This window comes from Hippopotamus amphibius, chromosome 1 (assembly GCF_030028045.1).
Source record: "Hippopotamus amphibius kiboko isolate mHipAmp2 chromosome 1, mHipAmp2.hap2, whole genome shotgun sequence".
In the NCBI taxonomy this organism is placed as follows: domain Eukaryota; kingdom Metazoa; phylum Chordata; class Mammalia; order Artiodactyla; family Hippopotamidae; genus Hippopotamus; species Hippopotamus amphibius.
The window spans coordinates 200186831-200202379 of record NC_080186.1 but is presented as its reverse complement, the minus strand read 5'-3'; the positions used below and the strand labels follow the sequence as shown (position 1 = coordinate 200202379).

The 15549-nt window shown below is 35.6% G+C and overlaps 2 protein-coding genes across 3 annotated transcripts in view; one reads left to right on the top strand and one right to left on the bottom strand.

Annotated features, from left to right (window-relative positions):
- The window catches only part of SKIC3 (SKI3 subunit of superkiller complex), a 164570-nt gene that overhangs the window by 99707 nt on the left and 49314 nt on the right, over positions 1-15549 (bottom strand). The window lies entirely within an intron of this gene.
- ARSK (arylsulfatase family member K) overlaps positions 1-15549 on the top strand; it is a 43592-nt gene that overhangs the window by 10297 nt on the left and 17746 nt on the right. The window contains exons 3-4 of the mRNA XM_057738989.1: positions 2009-2168; positions 14903-15185. Of these exons, the coding sequence (XP_057594972.1) occupies positions 2009-2168; positions 14903-15185 (443 nt within the window). The remainder of the gene's footprint in view (positions 1-2008; positions 2169-14902; positions 15186-15549) is intronic.

Genomic DNA, 15549 nt, shown 5'->3' with positions numbered 1-15549 from the left:
GTTTTCCGAGAGTTTTTATCATGAATGGATGTTGAATTTTGTCAAATGCTTTTTCTGCATCTATTGAGATGATCATATGTTTTTTTATCCCTCATTTTGCTAATGTCGTGTATCACATTGATTGATTTGCAGATGTTGAACCATCTTTGCCTTACTGGATTAAATTCCAACTGATCATGATGTATGATTCTTTTAAAGTATTGTTAAATTAGGTTTGCTAATATTTTGTTGATAATTTTTACATCTATATTCATCAGAGATCTTGGCCTGTAATTTCTTTTCTTGTAGTGTCCTTGTCTTGTTTTGGTATCAGGGTACTGCTGGCCTCATGAGTTTGGAAATGTTTCCTCATCTTCTCTTTTCTGGAAGAGTTTGAAAAGGATTGGTTTAAATTCTGCTTTAAATGTTTGATAGAATTCACCAGTGAAGCCATCTAGTCCTGGACATTTCTTCATTGGGAGATTTTTGATTACAGATTCAATCTCCTTACTCAATTGATCTGTTCAACTTTTCTATTTCTTCATGATTCAATATTGGTAGGTTTTATATATCTAAGAACTTATCCACTTCTTCCAATTTGTTGGTATAGTTGTTCATGGTAGTTAGTCTCTTATGATCCTTGTCTTTCTGTGGTATCAGTTGTAATGTCTCCTCTTTAATTTTAATTTTATTTGAGTTCTCTTGTTTTTTTCTTGGAAAGTCTAGCTAAGGATTTGTCCATTTTATTTTAAAAAATTCAGTTTTATTGATCTTTTCTGTTGTCTTTTTAGTCTCTATTTCCACTCTGATCTTTGTTATTTCCTTTAGTCTACTAACTTTGGGCTTAGTTTGTTCTTCTTTTTCTAGATCCTTGAGATGTAAAGTTAGGTTGTTTATTTGAGCTATTTCTTTTTTATAATGTGGGCATTTATATCCATGAACTTCTCTCTTAGAACTGCTTTTTATGCATGCATGCCATTTGTTTTGTTATGTTGTATTTCCATTTTCATTTGTCTCAAGATATTTTTTTATTTATCTTTTGATTTCTTCTTCAGCCCACTGGTTGTTCAGGAGCATGTTGTTTAATCTCCAAATATTTATGAATTTTCCAGTTTTCTTCTTATAATTGATTCTGGTTTCATATCATTGTGGTCAGAAAAGATGCTTGATATGATTTCAGTCTTCTTAAATTTATTAAGACTTGTTTTGTGGCCTAACATATGATCTTCCTGGGGAATGTTCCATTTGCACTTGAGAAGAATGTACTTTCTGTTGGTTTTTGATGGAATGTTCTGAAAATGTTAAGTCCATCTGTTCTGACATGTGGGTTAAGTCCAGTGTTTCCTTACTGATTTTCCAGAAGATCTACCTGCTGTTGAAAGTGGGGTATTGAAGTCCCCTAGTATTGTTGTATTGTTGTTGTCTCTTTCTCCGTTTAGGTCTGTTAATATTTGAAAAAAAAAAAAAGATTTATTGAATAAACTTTGATAGCTGTAGAAAATGAGAGAGAAGACATAGTACACTTAAGTTTTTTATGGTAAGCCAGTATAGAGACAAGAAATAGGGAAAATCCTTGAGGATTTTTGGGAAATAAGATCTGTACTTCATTTGACTGACTTGGAAAATTAACCAACAACATCAGGTTGGCCAAAAAATTCATTCAGATTTTTCCATAAGAGGTTATGGAAAAACCCAAACAAACTTCTTGGCCAACCCAATACATAGTGATTATTTTTATGACTGAAAGAAGACTCAAGTCAGACAGGCTTTATATTTAATACCATCTATTTACCTTAAACAACTTAACCTGTAAGCCTCAGAGACTCACTTAAGGCTTAGTAACTCATTCAGTTTTCCCCTTGATAAAATGAGGTATCGAAAATGCTAGGTAAAACACTTAATACAGATATATCTTATTGCAGGGCATGAGCTCTAAACTAGTAGTCTCTTTTCTATCTTGGTATAATTGTCTTAATCAGGAAAACAAACTGTTAAGCTTTATTGACACTGATCCCATTTCCCCCACCAGCTATGTGGAGTGGCCTCTTCACTCACTTAACAGAATCTTGGAATAACTTTAAGGGCTTAGATCCAAATTATACAACATGGATGGACGTCATGGAGAAGCATGGCTACCGAATACAAAAATTTGGAAAACTGGACTATACTTCAGGACATCACTCTGTCAGGTAAAAAATAAAATAACAATGATTCTAATAGGCAGCCCACTGCTATAATACATATATGTACCCTTTTTGACTTCTTTTATTTCTCCACAAAGGTGAAACTAAATCTCTTAATCCCTAGATTGTGTTAATTTGGCTAACTCTTCAGCTTTCATTAATCTTCTTAAAATATTAAAATTACTTACATGCTAGTAATTTTGTCTTCTTAAAGGTTTATAAAATTGTTTAGTCCATGATTTATTTTTTTTAGTTATATAATGGCTGCTTTATTATTCACTTTACAATTTGTTCTAAAGACCATAACCTTCTTGCTACTTTCTTTTGTCAGTTCTCTCCAACTTTAGTCTATTGTGACTTTTTTTAAATTTCATTTTACTCAGTCCTCGAAAATTAGACAACCAAGCATAGAGTAGAGATCTAGAATCAGATTGCCTACTTTTGAATCCTAGTTTCTCTCTTTACTACCAACCTGTAGTATAATCTTGGGAATATTATCTAAGCTAATTGAAGTTTAATTTCTTTGTCGTAAACATTAAATGAAATAATATGTGCTAATTTCATGGAGTTTTACCAGTTTCTCTTCAAAATCCTTCTACTTTTTGGAAAGTAAGGTTAATCCAAAATAAGATACAACTATTCATATTATTCTATTTGAAATCATTTTCTTTCTTTGTTTCCTCAGTCAGTCCAATAATAAAAAGAATCTAGAGTTGAATGCCTTGTACTCCATATCAGTATCACTCTCTGTGTGAGATGGTAAAAATTTGATCTGAATTTTATTCCTCAGTGGGATAATAATTCTTGGAGTACACAGGCTCTGTTTCTCTTTTTCATTACATTATTCCCATTGCCAGCATAATGCCTATAAATTGTAGGTACGCAATTAAATGTTTGTTTCATGAATGAATGAATGAATGAATGAAATAAAAAGTTATAGCTTATTATTTGATAAACATTGATATTCTGTCTCACCTAGAGTTAAAATCAGTAAAAGGAAAAGAGCCACTTAAACGTTGATATTTGGGAAATCAAAGATGATTTTCAGTATAATAATTGCTTGTAGCATATTTTCATTTACACACTCTCTCACCAGGGCTTAGGAGACTTAAATAAGTTATCAAGACTATTTGCTGTATGTACCCACGTAGGCATCTGATTGACGGATAGGTCAAGGTGGCTGTTAATAGCATGTCTGCAAAGGTGATATGAATTACAGCACATTATCTTTCAGATTTTTCTCTGCAAGTTTAAAGATGGGTATCAGAGGAAAAAGAAAGGTCTCTCAATATTAAATGTCATAAACAGGTGCATTCAGTGTTTTTGATAGACTGACTCTCAAAATCAAAACTCGTTTTTATAACTCTGTGCTACCTTTACCACTGAAATCAGCAATTTTTGAACCTGTTTGTATTTTCAGCCAGAATTACAAGTCCCTTTAGTTTATTACTACAATTCTCTGTATTTTTTTTGACATCAAGTGATGCTTTCTTCTCGTACCAGCTTAAGGACACTGGTCCAGCTATGTGTCCCTTCCTATATATACTATACTACACCAGACTGGAAACTTTAAGAGCTATACACTTGTTTCTTCCACACAACTGTTAAACAAGTGCTGGTGGTACTACTCATTAAGATGCCACTCACTAACTATAAGACAAGGGCAAGTCATTTATCTACTTAGGATCCCAGTTTCATCAAATGAAACTCACACTAGATGACTCTAAAAGATTCTTCCTTTCTAAAGTTCTGTGACTTCAGTGGAGTACAGTTACATGGTTTGTAAACTCCTGAAATTCATCTGCCCCCCTCATATTATATGTATTGTGCTCATAATGGGTCTGATTAGGTTCAAATTTGCTGTATCTTCTTAGCAATTGAAAAGAAACGTGTACTTAATTCATACAGTGTTTTGATCATTTTTGCTATGGGGTAAAACAATAAAATGAAAGAAAATGTTAATTTGGAAGTGTGTAGAACTAGGAGGTAATTGATTTTTTTGTAAACATTTTAAAAACTAGATTTCTAAGATCAGTACGTTAAAGAAGATAAATATCAAGTAACATTCCTTAAAATACTAAGACGAAGATGATCCTTACTAAAGTTACAAAGGTTAAATCATATGTATGGAACACCCATTCAGAAAATACTTACTGAGGCACCTACAGTACACTAGACACTATTTTTAGATGATGGGAATACAGTAGTGATCAAAACACAAAAATCTCTAGCCTCAAGGAACTTATATTCTAATGACATCAGCAGCAAATTTAAGCAAGCTGCTGTCTTATCTTTCCTAGCTAGAAGTTTGAAATCTAAAATCAAATCCCCCATCATTTCATCTTACTACTATTGTAGTCATAAATGTTTTCAATTCATGTAGCTTAATGTTTTTCTGAAGCCATGTCACAACAGGCAATATTTAATCCTCTGAAACAAACGAAAAATAAAAGCCTACTTCCAAAATAAGAGAATTGCTGTGGCAAACTCTTAAGCTTGAGCTTCCTGGCAAGCAGCAAAGGGCAGCAAATCATGACCTGCTCTTACCACTCGTCTTGTCCCCCTGGCCTCCAGACCAGCAGCACAGGGTGTTTAACTAGAACCAGAGTGACCAAGAGGAAAGCAACAGCACTACAACAGCAACCAGAGAGTCCCTTCAATCTTGCCGCCTAATGAATAAGTCTGTGTTTATCTCGTCCATATCTACTCCAGTTTTATAATCTAAGGTCAGACATGCCTTTGGATCAGTTTTCTCCATACTAAGGAGGAGTTTATTTTATTCTTTTCCTTATAATGGGGAAGGACATCCATTCCTTTGGTCATTTTGTAAGCTTTTTAATGAAATTCAATATCTAAAACAGCTTGCATTATTCTGAGTATATTCTCAGAATGACTTTTTTTTAATAAATTTATTTTTATTTACTTTTAATTTATTTATTGGCTATGTTGGGTCTTCGTTCCTGCACACGGGCTTTCTCTAGTTGTTGCGAGCGGGGGCTATTCTTCATTGTGGTGCACAGGCTCCTCACTGTAGTGGCTTCTCTTGTTGTGGAGCACAGGCCCTAGGTGCGTGGGCTTCAGTAGTTGTGGCACATGGGCTCAGCAGTTGTGGCTCATGGGCTCAGCAGTTGTGGCTCATGGGCTCTAGAGCACAGGCTCAATAGTTGTGGTGCATGGGCTTAGTTGCTCCATGGCATGTAGAATCTTCCCAGGGCAGGGCTCAAACCCGTGTCCCCTACATTGGCAGGCAGATTCTTTACCACTGCGCCACCTAGGAAGTCCTCTCAGAATGACTTCTGATAGTGAAAAAGCCTGCTGTTGTTATTATTTTATTATTTCAGAATCCTCACTTCTGATGACTAGCAAATTCTTGGCTGAAGCAGCCGCTGGGGTTATCTTCAGAATACTGTCTACCATAAATCCTACATCAGTTTCTTGAAACACCAGTGATAGCTCTGAGTCTACACTCTCATTACAATTCTTGGATTTTTTTCCATTTAATTACTAAAGTTTAAGGTACTATGTTTAGCTGCCCAAAATGAAGTGTATGTCCTCCTTTTGCCAGTGCTAGCCATTCGTGGAAGTTTATTCCAGTCTACTTTGAGAAGAGCCTAAAGATATCTAATAATGTAGAGATTTCACTTCTTAATTTAACATTAGCATTAGCCAGATGTGACCTAGCTAAAGTGACTTATGGTTTAAAGAGGAGGTTAAAAAAATAAGGTCTACAAAAATCATAGTACAGGGGAAAATATGAGTTCTGTTTAAAGGAGGAAGCAAATACATCAGATTTTTTTTTTTCAAGAGGTGGGAGAAAAGGCTGTAAAGTACTATATTTCATCTATTCTAAGGTGCCAATTTTTTTTCACAATTTAACATCTCTGAAATTGCAGTACCTCTTACAATTGCTGATCACAAAATTCTGTTATAGTCTTCTTGGCAATTTTTTTTAACAATATATACTTTTCAAAAAAAGTACATTTTACAGTAATAGCGTTTTAGATTTGATAAACTCTCAGAAATAAAACATCAGTAGGCTTAGATGGAGGACAGGAAGGAGAAACTTCTGAACAAATGCAGCCAAGTAGGAAAGTGAAAACTTTTTGGAGGATAAACCAGAATTCCTGTAAGGAAGCGCACCTAGAGCCCATGCTCTGCAACAAGAGAAGCCACCACACTGAGAAGCCCTTGCACCGCAATGAAGAGTAGACCCCACTCACCGCACCTAGAGAAAGCCTGCATGCAGCAACAAAGACCCAACACAGCCATAAATAAATAAATAAATAAATAAATAAATAAATAAATAATGTATCAAAAAATATATGTGTGTGTGTGTATATATACACACACACACATATATCACCCGTACATACACATTAGATAAAACTGGAAAGCTACAATACCAAAAATACTATAGTGGTTGTCCCACTGCAGTAGAATTAGTGATTTTTATTTCCTTTTTGCTAATCTCCTTTTTCCTAAATTTCCTAATGAACTTTTAAAAAGATTATTGCAGAAACAGACTTGGGGAAAGGAAGATTATAGGGACTGAATAAATTATTTCAAAACTGAGAATAACCTCCCATGACCTATAGAGAGATCTGGCTTGGGAAGTTGGAAGAATTGGAGGATGCATTTAGACTTTTAGAATTGGCCTGAAAATACACCAAAAAGTAACTGTTTCAAGGACAAGACAATTTAATTTTTGTATTCAAACCTTGGAGATACTTGAATTTCTATAGAATCACAACAGATATTATTTATCTGTGTAAAATTTGGAAAGTAATAAAGAGTTATGGTTAATGAAGGCCAAAGTGAGAAAGCTGAATATTGAGAAACTGAACATTCAGTTATGAAATATCCATAAGTTTGAATTATTGAAAACTAAAGTCTCTTTCCTTGCAAAAAACATCTTCAGACTGAAATTCCTATAATGTATGTTTTAGTCTGAGATCATTTATAGCCTCATTTGACTAAAATGTTTTTTCCTCAGAATTCTCATTTTTATACCCAAGTACTTTCTTTTTTGTATATGAAAGCTCCAATTAGAATCCAGTCTTTTCAAGCTCTGAAAGTATGCCTTTATAAGTCCAAATCCTTCCCCTGACACCTCTTACAGACTCTTAAAAGTACCTTTTGCACTAGAGAAAATGTCGATCCTATTTTGTGATAGTATTGTAAAGTTACTTGCAGGTATCAAGTCTCAGAAGAAGTGGAGGATTACGACAGCAAAACTCTCAGAATATCTACACAAAGTTGCTGGATCCCCCAAAGTTTAGCACCTCTTCCTATTTCTAGCTTGACTGTCGTTTCTATAAATTGATTCTTTAAGCAGTTTTGAATATTTTTTTTTGGTAGATGCAAAAATAAAAATACTGATCCACTTAAAAGCATGAAACTATGAACTTTTTTTGCCTTTTTTGAATGAGTGATACTTTTGTGCTGACACTTCACCATACCTTTAACCAAAATGACAAGATTTCTAAGGTAGTATTAGTGTTAGAAACTACCCACTAAGATCCTGTATTATACTCTACTGAGTCCTGAGCAAGAAATGAAAACAAAAACAAAAACAAAAAAACCTTAGGTAACTCATAGAATCAACAAGGCTGGAGACATAGAAAACAGGAATTGGGTAAGGCTCCCAGTCTGAAAGCACACAAAAGTTATGCCATAGGAATAGGCTGGCCAGGACACTGCTGCTGGGAGCAGTGCTGCCTGATTCATCTCTAGCTGATCCTATGTCTTTGTGTCAACCCCTCAAGATTCAGAATCCCGGGACCTAAGTATCAAATGGGCGAGCCTAGGTCACTAGCCTACTCCCCAGCTGCCTGAGGTCACAGGGAGAAGGCTTATCACTCACGCTTCAGCTTCTGTAGCGGGCGATGCCATTTCACCTCTCATTAAAACCCACACAAAGGGAAATTCCACCTTACCCCCCCACCACCAAGGGCAGGTGGCTTGGATACGTCACAGCCACAACTTGGCTGTCTTAATGCACCATGTCCAATAACTAACTGAGCTACCTTGCCAAGTTTTAGTTACCTAAGAGATTTTAAATAATTCACATGTCATGTTATTCATACCCCCATTACCGTGAAAGTTAACCAGTTTAAATGAATTTCTTTGATCAAAGTGACCTAGAGAATAATTATATCTATCATTATTAAGCTCTTACTACCTACTAGACACTGCATTAGGTTTAAGATAAAATATTTCCAAAAAGTCACTATGTATCTTCGTAGGCTTGGTAAACTCATATATTCAGAAACACATGTTGAAGACAATATCTATTAGCAGGTAAAGGAACAATTTGCAAATTTATCAAGAGATTGATTATGCAGTGAAAAGGAATCTGGATTATCAGTTTAAGAACAGGGGCTGTAGTTACACTAATCTCAAGAGATGGAACTGGGAGTAATTCAGATTCTAATACAATTTTAAGGACCTCAGTAGCAGGACTTAGGAGAACTTTATCCTGGTTCTCTGTCATTAACATAACTTATGACTTGTTTGTCTCCTCTGCTCAGGGTCTTTTCTCAGCTACATCACTTCCAACTAGAACTTTAACCTTCATGACACTTTTTGACTCAAGCTCCATCTTCTGTTAGTGACTTTCTCTACCTCATAGTTGCATTCTAGGTAATTGCCAGTTACCTGTTTTTCCTTTCCAAATTCAAATTCTGTAAACAAGGATGTTGGGCCCAACTCATATTTCATCCCAGACTCCATCATAATCACTGACCAGGTTAAGGACCCAAGGATCTGGTCCTTAGGTCAGGTGCCCACCTCTGGCCAGTCGACAGGATCGGAGGAGAGTTAAATCCTACACAGTGTGTTCATCTGGGTTACCTCTTCAGCAAGGGCTATGGACACGGTAACATGTTCAATGCAGTGACTACTTGGTTAATTACCAATGAAAGGTTTACCAGCGGATAATCCATCCACTTTATCTTTCGGATATGATGACATTTTGTCCAGGTTGTATTTTCTGTATAATATTGAAAAACAAAAGCTTACAAAAATATTTAAATGTTAGAGTTGCTTAAGTGGATGTGTTAAATTACTTTAAAAGTGTAAGAAAAATCTTCCCCTTATTTGATATAAAAGTAGTCAGTGTGAGCTAAACCATTAGAGTTATAATCATAACCATACTATTTTATTACAATTGCTTTTTCTGCAAGGTAGCAAATGGTCCTTAATTTTTTAAAGTATAGTAGCAGAAGGAGTTTACGCCTGAGTGGATATGAGGAGGTAGTATCATTTTGGTAGCTAAGGGAGTCACCTCAGCTTTGCACATGATAGACATTCAATAACTATTTCTTGCATTAAATTAAAAAGCCTGCCTTTATTTAAAACCAAACTGCAGCAGGTATTCTGTTAAGGGCTACAGTCACTGTCACCTAGGAATTCCAAGTTCTAAATATTGATGCTCCCCCAGTGATGAATTCACTAACAGACTAGTAAATGGCTAGATGGGAGTTCACAACCTGAAGTTCATGAGACCCCTGAGTACACACACCCACACTCATGCGAAACAAAACTTTGGTTTGAAATTTATTTACTATTATATCATTTTATAATAATATATAATGGCATAAATATATTTACAATAGATATAATAAAATATAAAATAGAATTAATAACTATTACTATTCATTCAACTAAAACAGACTTTTTGTGAGTGATCATAAATATAAAGATAGATGACAGCCGTGTGAGTCCCTTAAAAAAATGGTGTGTTTCTCAACTTTGAGAGAAGAACATTTAATGGGAATGAATATGGATTCCATTTTCTCTTACTGAATTTATTAGGCTGAGAGTGAAATTTGCAAGGGCATGATTCAGAATTGTAATTTTTCCCTGCAAGAGACTTATTTGAGACACATTAGCTGTTAAAGTCCCATCAAGAACAGTGACTCTTTGTGTGAGAAAGAGATCCATCTCCACCTAACTCAAATTCTGAGATAGTTGAATTATTTAGTGATCTTAGGAAGCTGAACGTTTAAGTCTAGGCTTCTAATTCATTTTGAAAGAAAACTGTTATGTTCTCATCAATTTTAATGTGTGACATTTTTTCAAATGTTATTGTTACCATGTAAATTCATCTCGGGCTACCTGTGGGCTGACAGTATCCAATACTGCAGCAGTAGAATTTGGCACATTATCACAGAAAACCCACACAGTAATGGCATAGATACAAATTTATGCAATAATTAGTTGCTAATATGTTAGTTTTATTTTCCACTTATATTAGGAGGAGATTTTGCTTTTAAAAAGAACTAATAAAATTGCTGATTGTTGGATAGTGCATTTAGTCATCACCTTGTTTTCTGGAATCGATCCAAGGTAGAATAATTCTCCTATTCATGAGCTACTATGGGAACTATTTTAATGATCTTATCTAAAAATTGAGGCTTTTTTGCATAAAAATTCTTACACTGCTTTGTGGAACAGTGCATCTCAAAATGTAATATGCATGCAGATCACCTGGGCATCTTACTAAATGCCCTTTCCAATTCAGTGGGTCTGGGATGCGGCTGGAGATTCTGCATAAGTAACAAGCTCTCAGGTGATGCTGATGCTGCTTGAAGTAGCAAAGATGTAAGGAACTGGATCTCAGAGGGAGGTAAGACAAGGTGTAGCCAATTGTGAATGCCTCTACCCAAACATGTGATTACTTTTGTGTCCCTTTGCGAAGAGAAGCCTCTCTTACATTTCTACAAAGAGGTAAAGTAAACCTTGGACCACTTAGGAGGGGAAGTTAGTATATACCCACAAAATGACACATTGAAGCCTAAGTTTACAGAGAACAATTTCCTTTGAGATAGGTGTATTCTACACCCAAGCTCCTCCCTGAGGCTTCGTTACAGTGGTCTCTGCCATTGTACACTCATGAGAGCATGAGAGTGAAAAGGGCAAAAAACTGATGTCTTATTATCATTATGATGATAGTTTTGACCTCGTGGACCTCCTAAAAGCCTCTCGGGAACCTCCCAGAGATCCCTGGGCCACACTTTGAGAAATGCTGGCATGTAGGAAGCTATACAGTATATGTTGTGCCTATTTGCAAGTAACAGGGTAAATTTATAATGAGAGGAACCAATGAATCAAAGTCTCTAAACTACAGGTAGTTTTAGTTCCTCCGCATTAATACAAGCCCCGTTTTATTATCCTGATTGAAACCATACTCTTAATATTCCAGACAAAATACATAGAAATGGAATGGAAAGAAATTTGTTCAAAAATACCCCCGTGACCAACTAATTAGAAAGTTTATATTTGGAGAAGGTTATAGCAAGTAATGGTGGGTAGGGGTAGGGGGAGACAACACTGAACAGTAAGACCAAGTAGGTCTAAGCACATGGTCAAAAGATAATATTTCCTGGTACAACGGTTTGGCTGGGGATGGAGACACTGGTTGTTTAGTAGAGAGAATTATAGTTTTAAGAATTATCTTTCTGTCACAGTAATTATCATCGATTATGAGGTTGCATAGTCACATTCGCTTTCCCTATTTTCCTTGTTAGTGTTACTGGCCAAGAGAACTTCGGGCTGGGAGAAGGAACTCTGAGCTGAGAATGGCAGCTCCTAGAGCACCTACTGCTTATACTACGTCCACGTAACAAGGGCCCAGAAGGATCGGGTCGGCCCAGGGAATAGTGAGAGTAGAACAGAGAATCAACACTGATTATTACTATTAATATGTATTAAATATCTAAAAAGTGCTAAATGTTTTTAAGTTATAAAGAAGTAAATTGTTATTTTATACTTAGGCACAATGCTTGAACATGGGTCAACTAACCAAAGTATTACCCTCTTGATCAGCTAGCTTACTCAAGATTCTTAGGATAGCCAGAAGGAGTTAAAAGGGAAAATTATAAGACAAGGACCTTTACCTTCAACCATAATCCTGTCTCTGCTGCCCTGGTAATGCCAAGAGCATTTGTTATACTCTGCTTCACTACCAGCAGTTATAGGAATTAGGCCAAAAGCCCACACACTCAGGAACAGACAAAAGAAGATGCCACTGAGAAAGGAGGGTAAATCACATGTTATTTAGTAAGAGGGCAAAAATGAAGCTAAGTTTGGGACTTCCCTGGTGGTCCAATGGGTAAGACTTCACACTCCCAATATAGGGGGCCCAAGTTCGACCCCTGCTTGGGGAACTAGATCCCGCATGCGTGCCACAACTGAGTCTGCGTGCTGCAGCTAAGACCCAGCACAGTCTAAATAAATATTTAAAAAAAAAAAAATGAAGCTAAGTTTGAAATTATCCATAATGGTAAGACTGGACCCAAATTAAGTTGATTTAAGCCTTTTAATCCTTAAGGGCACCAACCTGGGCTAAAACAACCTCAAAAAACAAAGAATTAAACAAAAAAAAAAAAAAAAAAGGAAAGGGGCATAACCTTGCCAGAAAGATTAAATGAAATCACACTTACTCATTGCTGTGGCAAAAGATGGTAATCTGGATTCAATACAGCCATCTTTCAAGGCAAGATCTTTCCTGGAGATGCTCTAGACTCACTCATGACTGCACTGTAAGGCCAACTGAGGTAGGTTGGTTAGCACAGTCCAAACAATACACTTAAGTTAATCCAAAGCCTGGTAAAGGCTCTGATCACCAATGAGGGTTTCTGCACCCAATTCCATTTTGTGGGGGGTGGTTTTCACACACTACCAATTCTCCAGACACCAGCTGGGCATCCTACAATTCTTTCAATTCCACCGGTTAAGGACTCAGTCCTACATACAACACTCTCACTTCAGATGCAAATCACAAATCCAGCTTGCCATGTATGCTTCTGACCCACCAGCTATAAAATCAGAGAGTCCCGTGACCTCTTCCTTAGGTTCCATTAATTTGCTAGAGTGGCTCACAGAACTCAGAGAAACATTTCACTTACTAGATTACCAGTTTATTATAAAAGGATATGAGTCAGGAACAGCCAAATGGAAGAGATGCATGCGGAAAGGGCGTGATGCTTCCATGCCCTCGCCTAAGCTCATGCCACTCTCCCACCCCTTCCCTGCCCTCTCCTTTTTGGGGTTTTATAGAGGCTTCATTACGCAGGCACGATTGATGAAATCACTGACCATTTGGTGACTGAACTCAATGTCCATTCCCTCTCCATCCTCCTCCCTCCCCGGAGGTCAGGGGGTGGGACTAAAAGTTTCAGCCCTCTAATCTCTCCATTGGTTCTGGCAACCAGCCTAAAAGTAACCTCATTAACATAGCAAAAGACACCTTTGTTGCTCTCATCACTTAGAAAATCTGAGGATTTTAGGAACTCTGTACCAGAATCAGGGATGAAGGCCAAATGTTTATTTTTTATTATAAATCACAATATCACACCGGACAACTAGCTGAGTTGTATTATGTTTTCTAGTAATTTTCTTGGTTCCTATAATAATTTCTCAATCATATTTTCCCATGTAACACTTCTTGGTTGAAAAGAAAGCACTTTGGTTCCTAAATATCCTTTGTGAATCTCAGTAACCTGTTTCTGCTTATCACAAAATCCTAGAGCTCTACCACAGATACTGCTGGTAAGATAAACCCCTAGCATTCCACTCTTCTGCAATAACTCCAGTAATAGCCACACAGAGCTCTCTCATTCAGCAATGATTTAAGCAAAAGACTGAGAAACTGTTACATTGTTTGGTAGTATGATAAATTTTATAAAACTTACTATTTTAGGGATTTCCATTTGCTAGATAGAATTAATTAGAATCTGTTAGATGTAATTCTGCTGAGATTCTAGTTTTCATTGTTTTTATCAAAATATGTTGAATATCTACTATGAAAAATTATATTTTTAAGATTGCTTAAATTTATTTACCTGTCTTCAAAAGGCAGATAAAAGTTCTACTTAGTTCATCTATAAGCCATTAGTTATTTTGTGTGGTTTGAAATTTCCCTTATGTGGAGTATTATGTTTTAATATAAAATATTCTTTATCTCTACATTGGTATCTGAATTTTTTAAGCTCTTTTCTTAATTGATAGGGCATTTCAGAGGTGTTTGCCAAAACCAAAACATAAAAACAGGCTTCTCAGAAATGTATCAGACTGCTTCCTAAACAATTATGCCAACTAAAAATACTTACATATTGATTGAGAAAAAGTAGTAGTAAGTAGAAAAAGTATTACTTGCTTACCAAGTGGTGAGATAAAATATTTAGAGAAATTTAATTGATCAGATCATTTAGCTTTTAAATTACCAGCTAAAGAAAATGTATCTAGAAATTTGCATCACTATTAGCTAAATTAGCTTAAATCATAGTCAAAATTGTTCTTATAATAAGAAAAGATATAGCTGGAAACAATGTAAAACTTGAGACTTCAGAGACACATAAGGTACACATGGGAGGTGTAATTTTTTTAGTGATAGGAAATTATTGTAGCTTTGGTTAGAAAAACTCTTTCTGACAGAAAAAAAGACAAAATACTAAAAAAAATTCAAAAGAAATACTAGGAATTTGAAATATTTTTATTTTACTAAATATTTTGTTATGAGAAAAAAGTAACCTTTGTAAATAATGTCTTTTTTAAGAACACATAGGTGAATATTTGATTCTTGGTTTTTGAATTTGCAACGCTCAGTATCTTTCTTAATGAACATTTACATGACCGAATCTAAAAACTGTTTTCCAGATTGGTCTCATATTTATGCTTAGTCAGATTTGAAAACTTTTTAAATACCTTACAGTATACCTGTCTTTCTGCCCCCTCAGCAATCGTGTGGAAGCCTGGACAAGAGATGTTGCTTTCTTACTCAGACAAGAAGGCAGGCCTATGGTTAACCTTGTCCCTAAAAAGACTAAAGTGAGAGTGATGGAAGGTGACTGGAAAAATACAGACAGAGCAGTAAATTGGTTAAGAAAGGAAGCAATTAATTACACTCAACCATTTGTTCTATACTTGGGATTAAATCTACCACACCCATATCCTTCACCATCTTCAGGAGAAAATTTTGGATCTTCAACATTTCACACATCTCTTTATTGGCTTAAAAAAGTAGGTATACTGTGTGTGCTCAAAAGTAAAAGCTAACATTTAATCTATATGTTATTGGTATTTACTCACTGTTTCTTTTATTATCATTTTTAAAGAAAAATTTGAAAATTGTATAGTCACATTAAATCAAACTTGACCAGTAACTGGTTGACAAAAACTAAAGGGCCTATTTTACAAAAATATAATGTGTTAAAATTCAGAACCTACTTCTGAGTTGAAAACATTTGCATATAATATGTCTATTAAAAAAAGAAAAACTAAAAGACAGTCTCTTAGGAGTCCAGATAGTCCTTACCTTCCATGGTTCAGGAATGTAAAAATGACTGTGCAAGCTGAAACTGTATAAAGAGATCTTAATAATCAG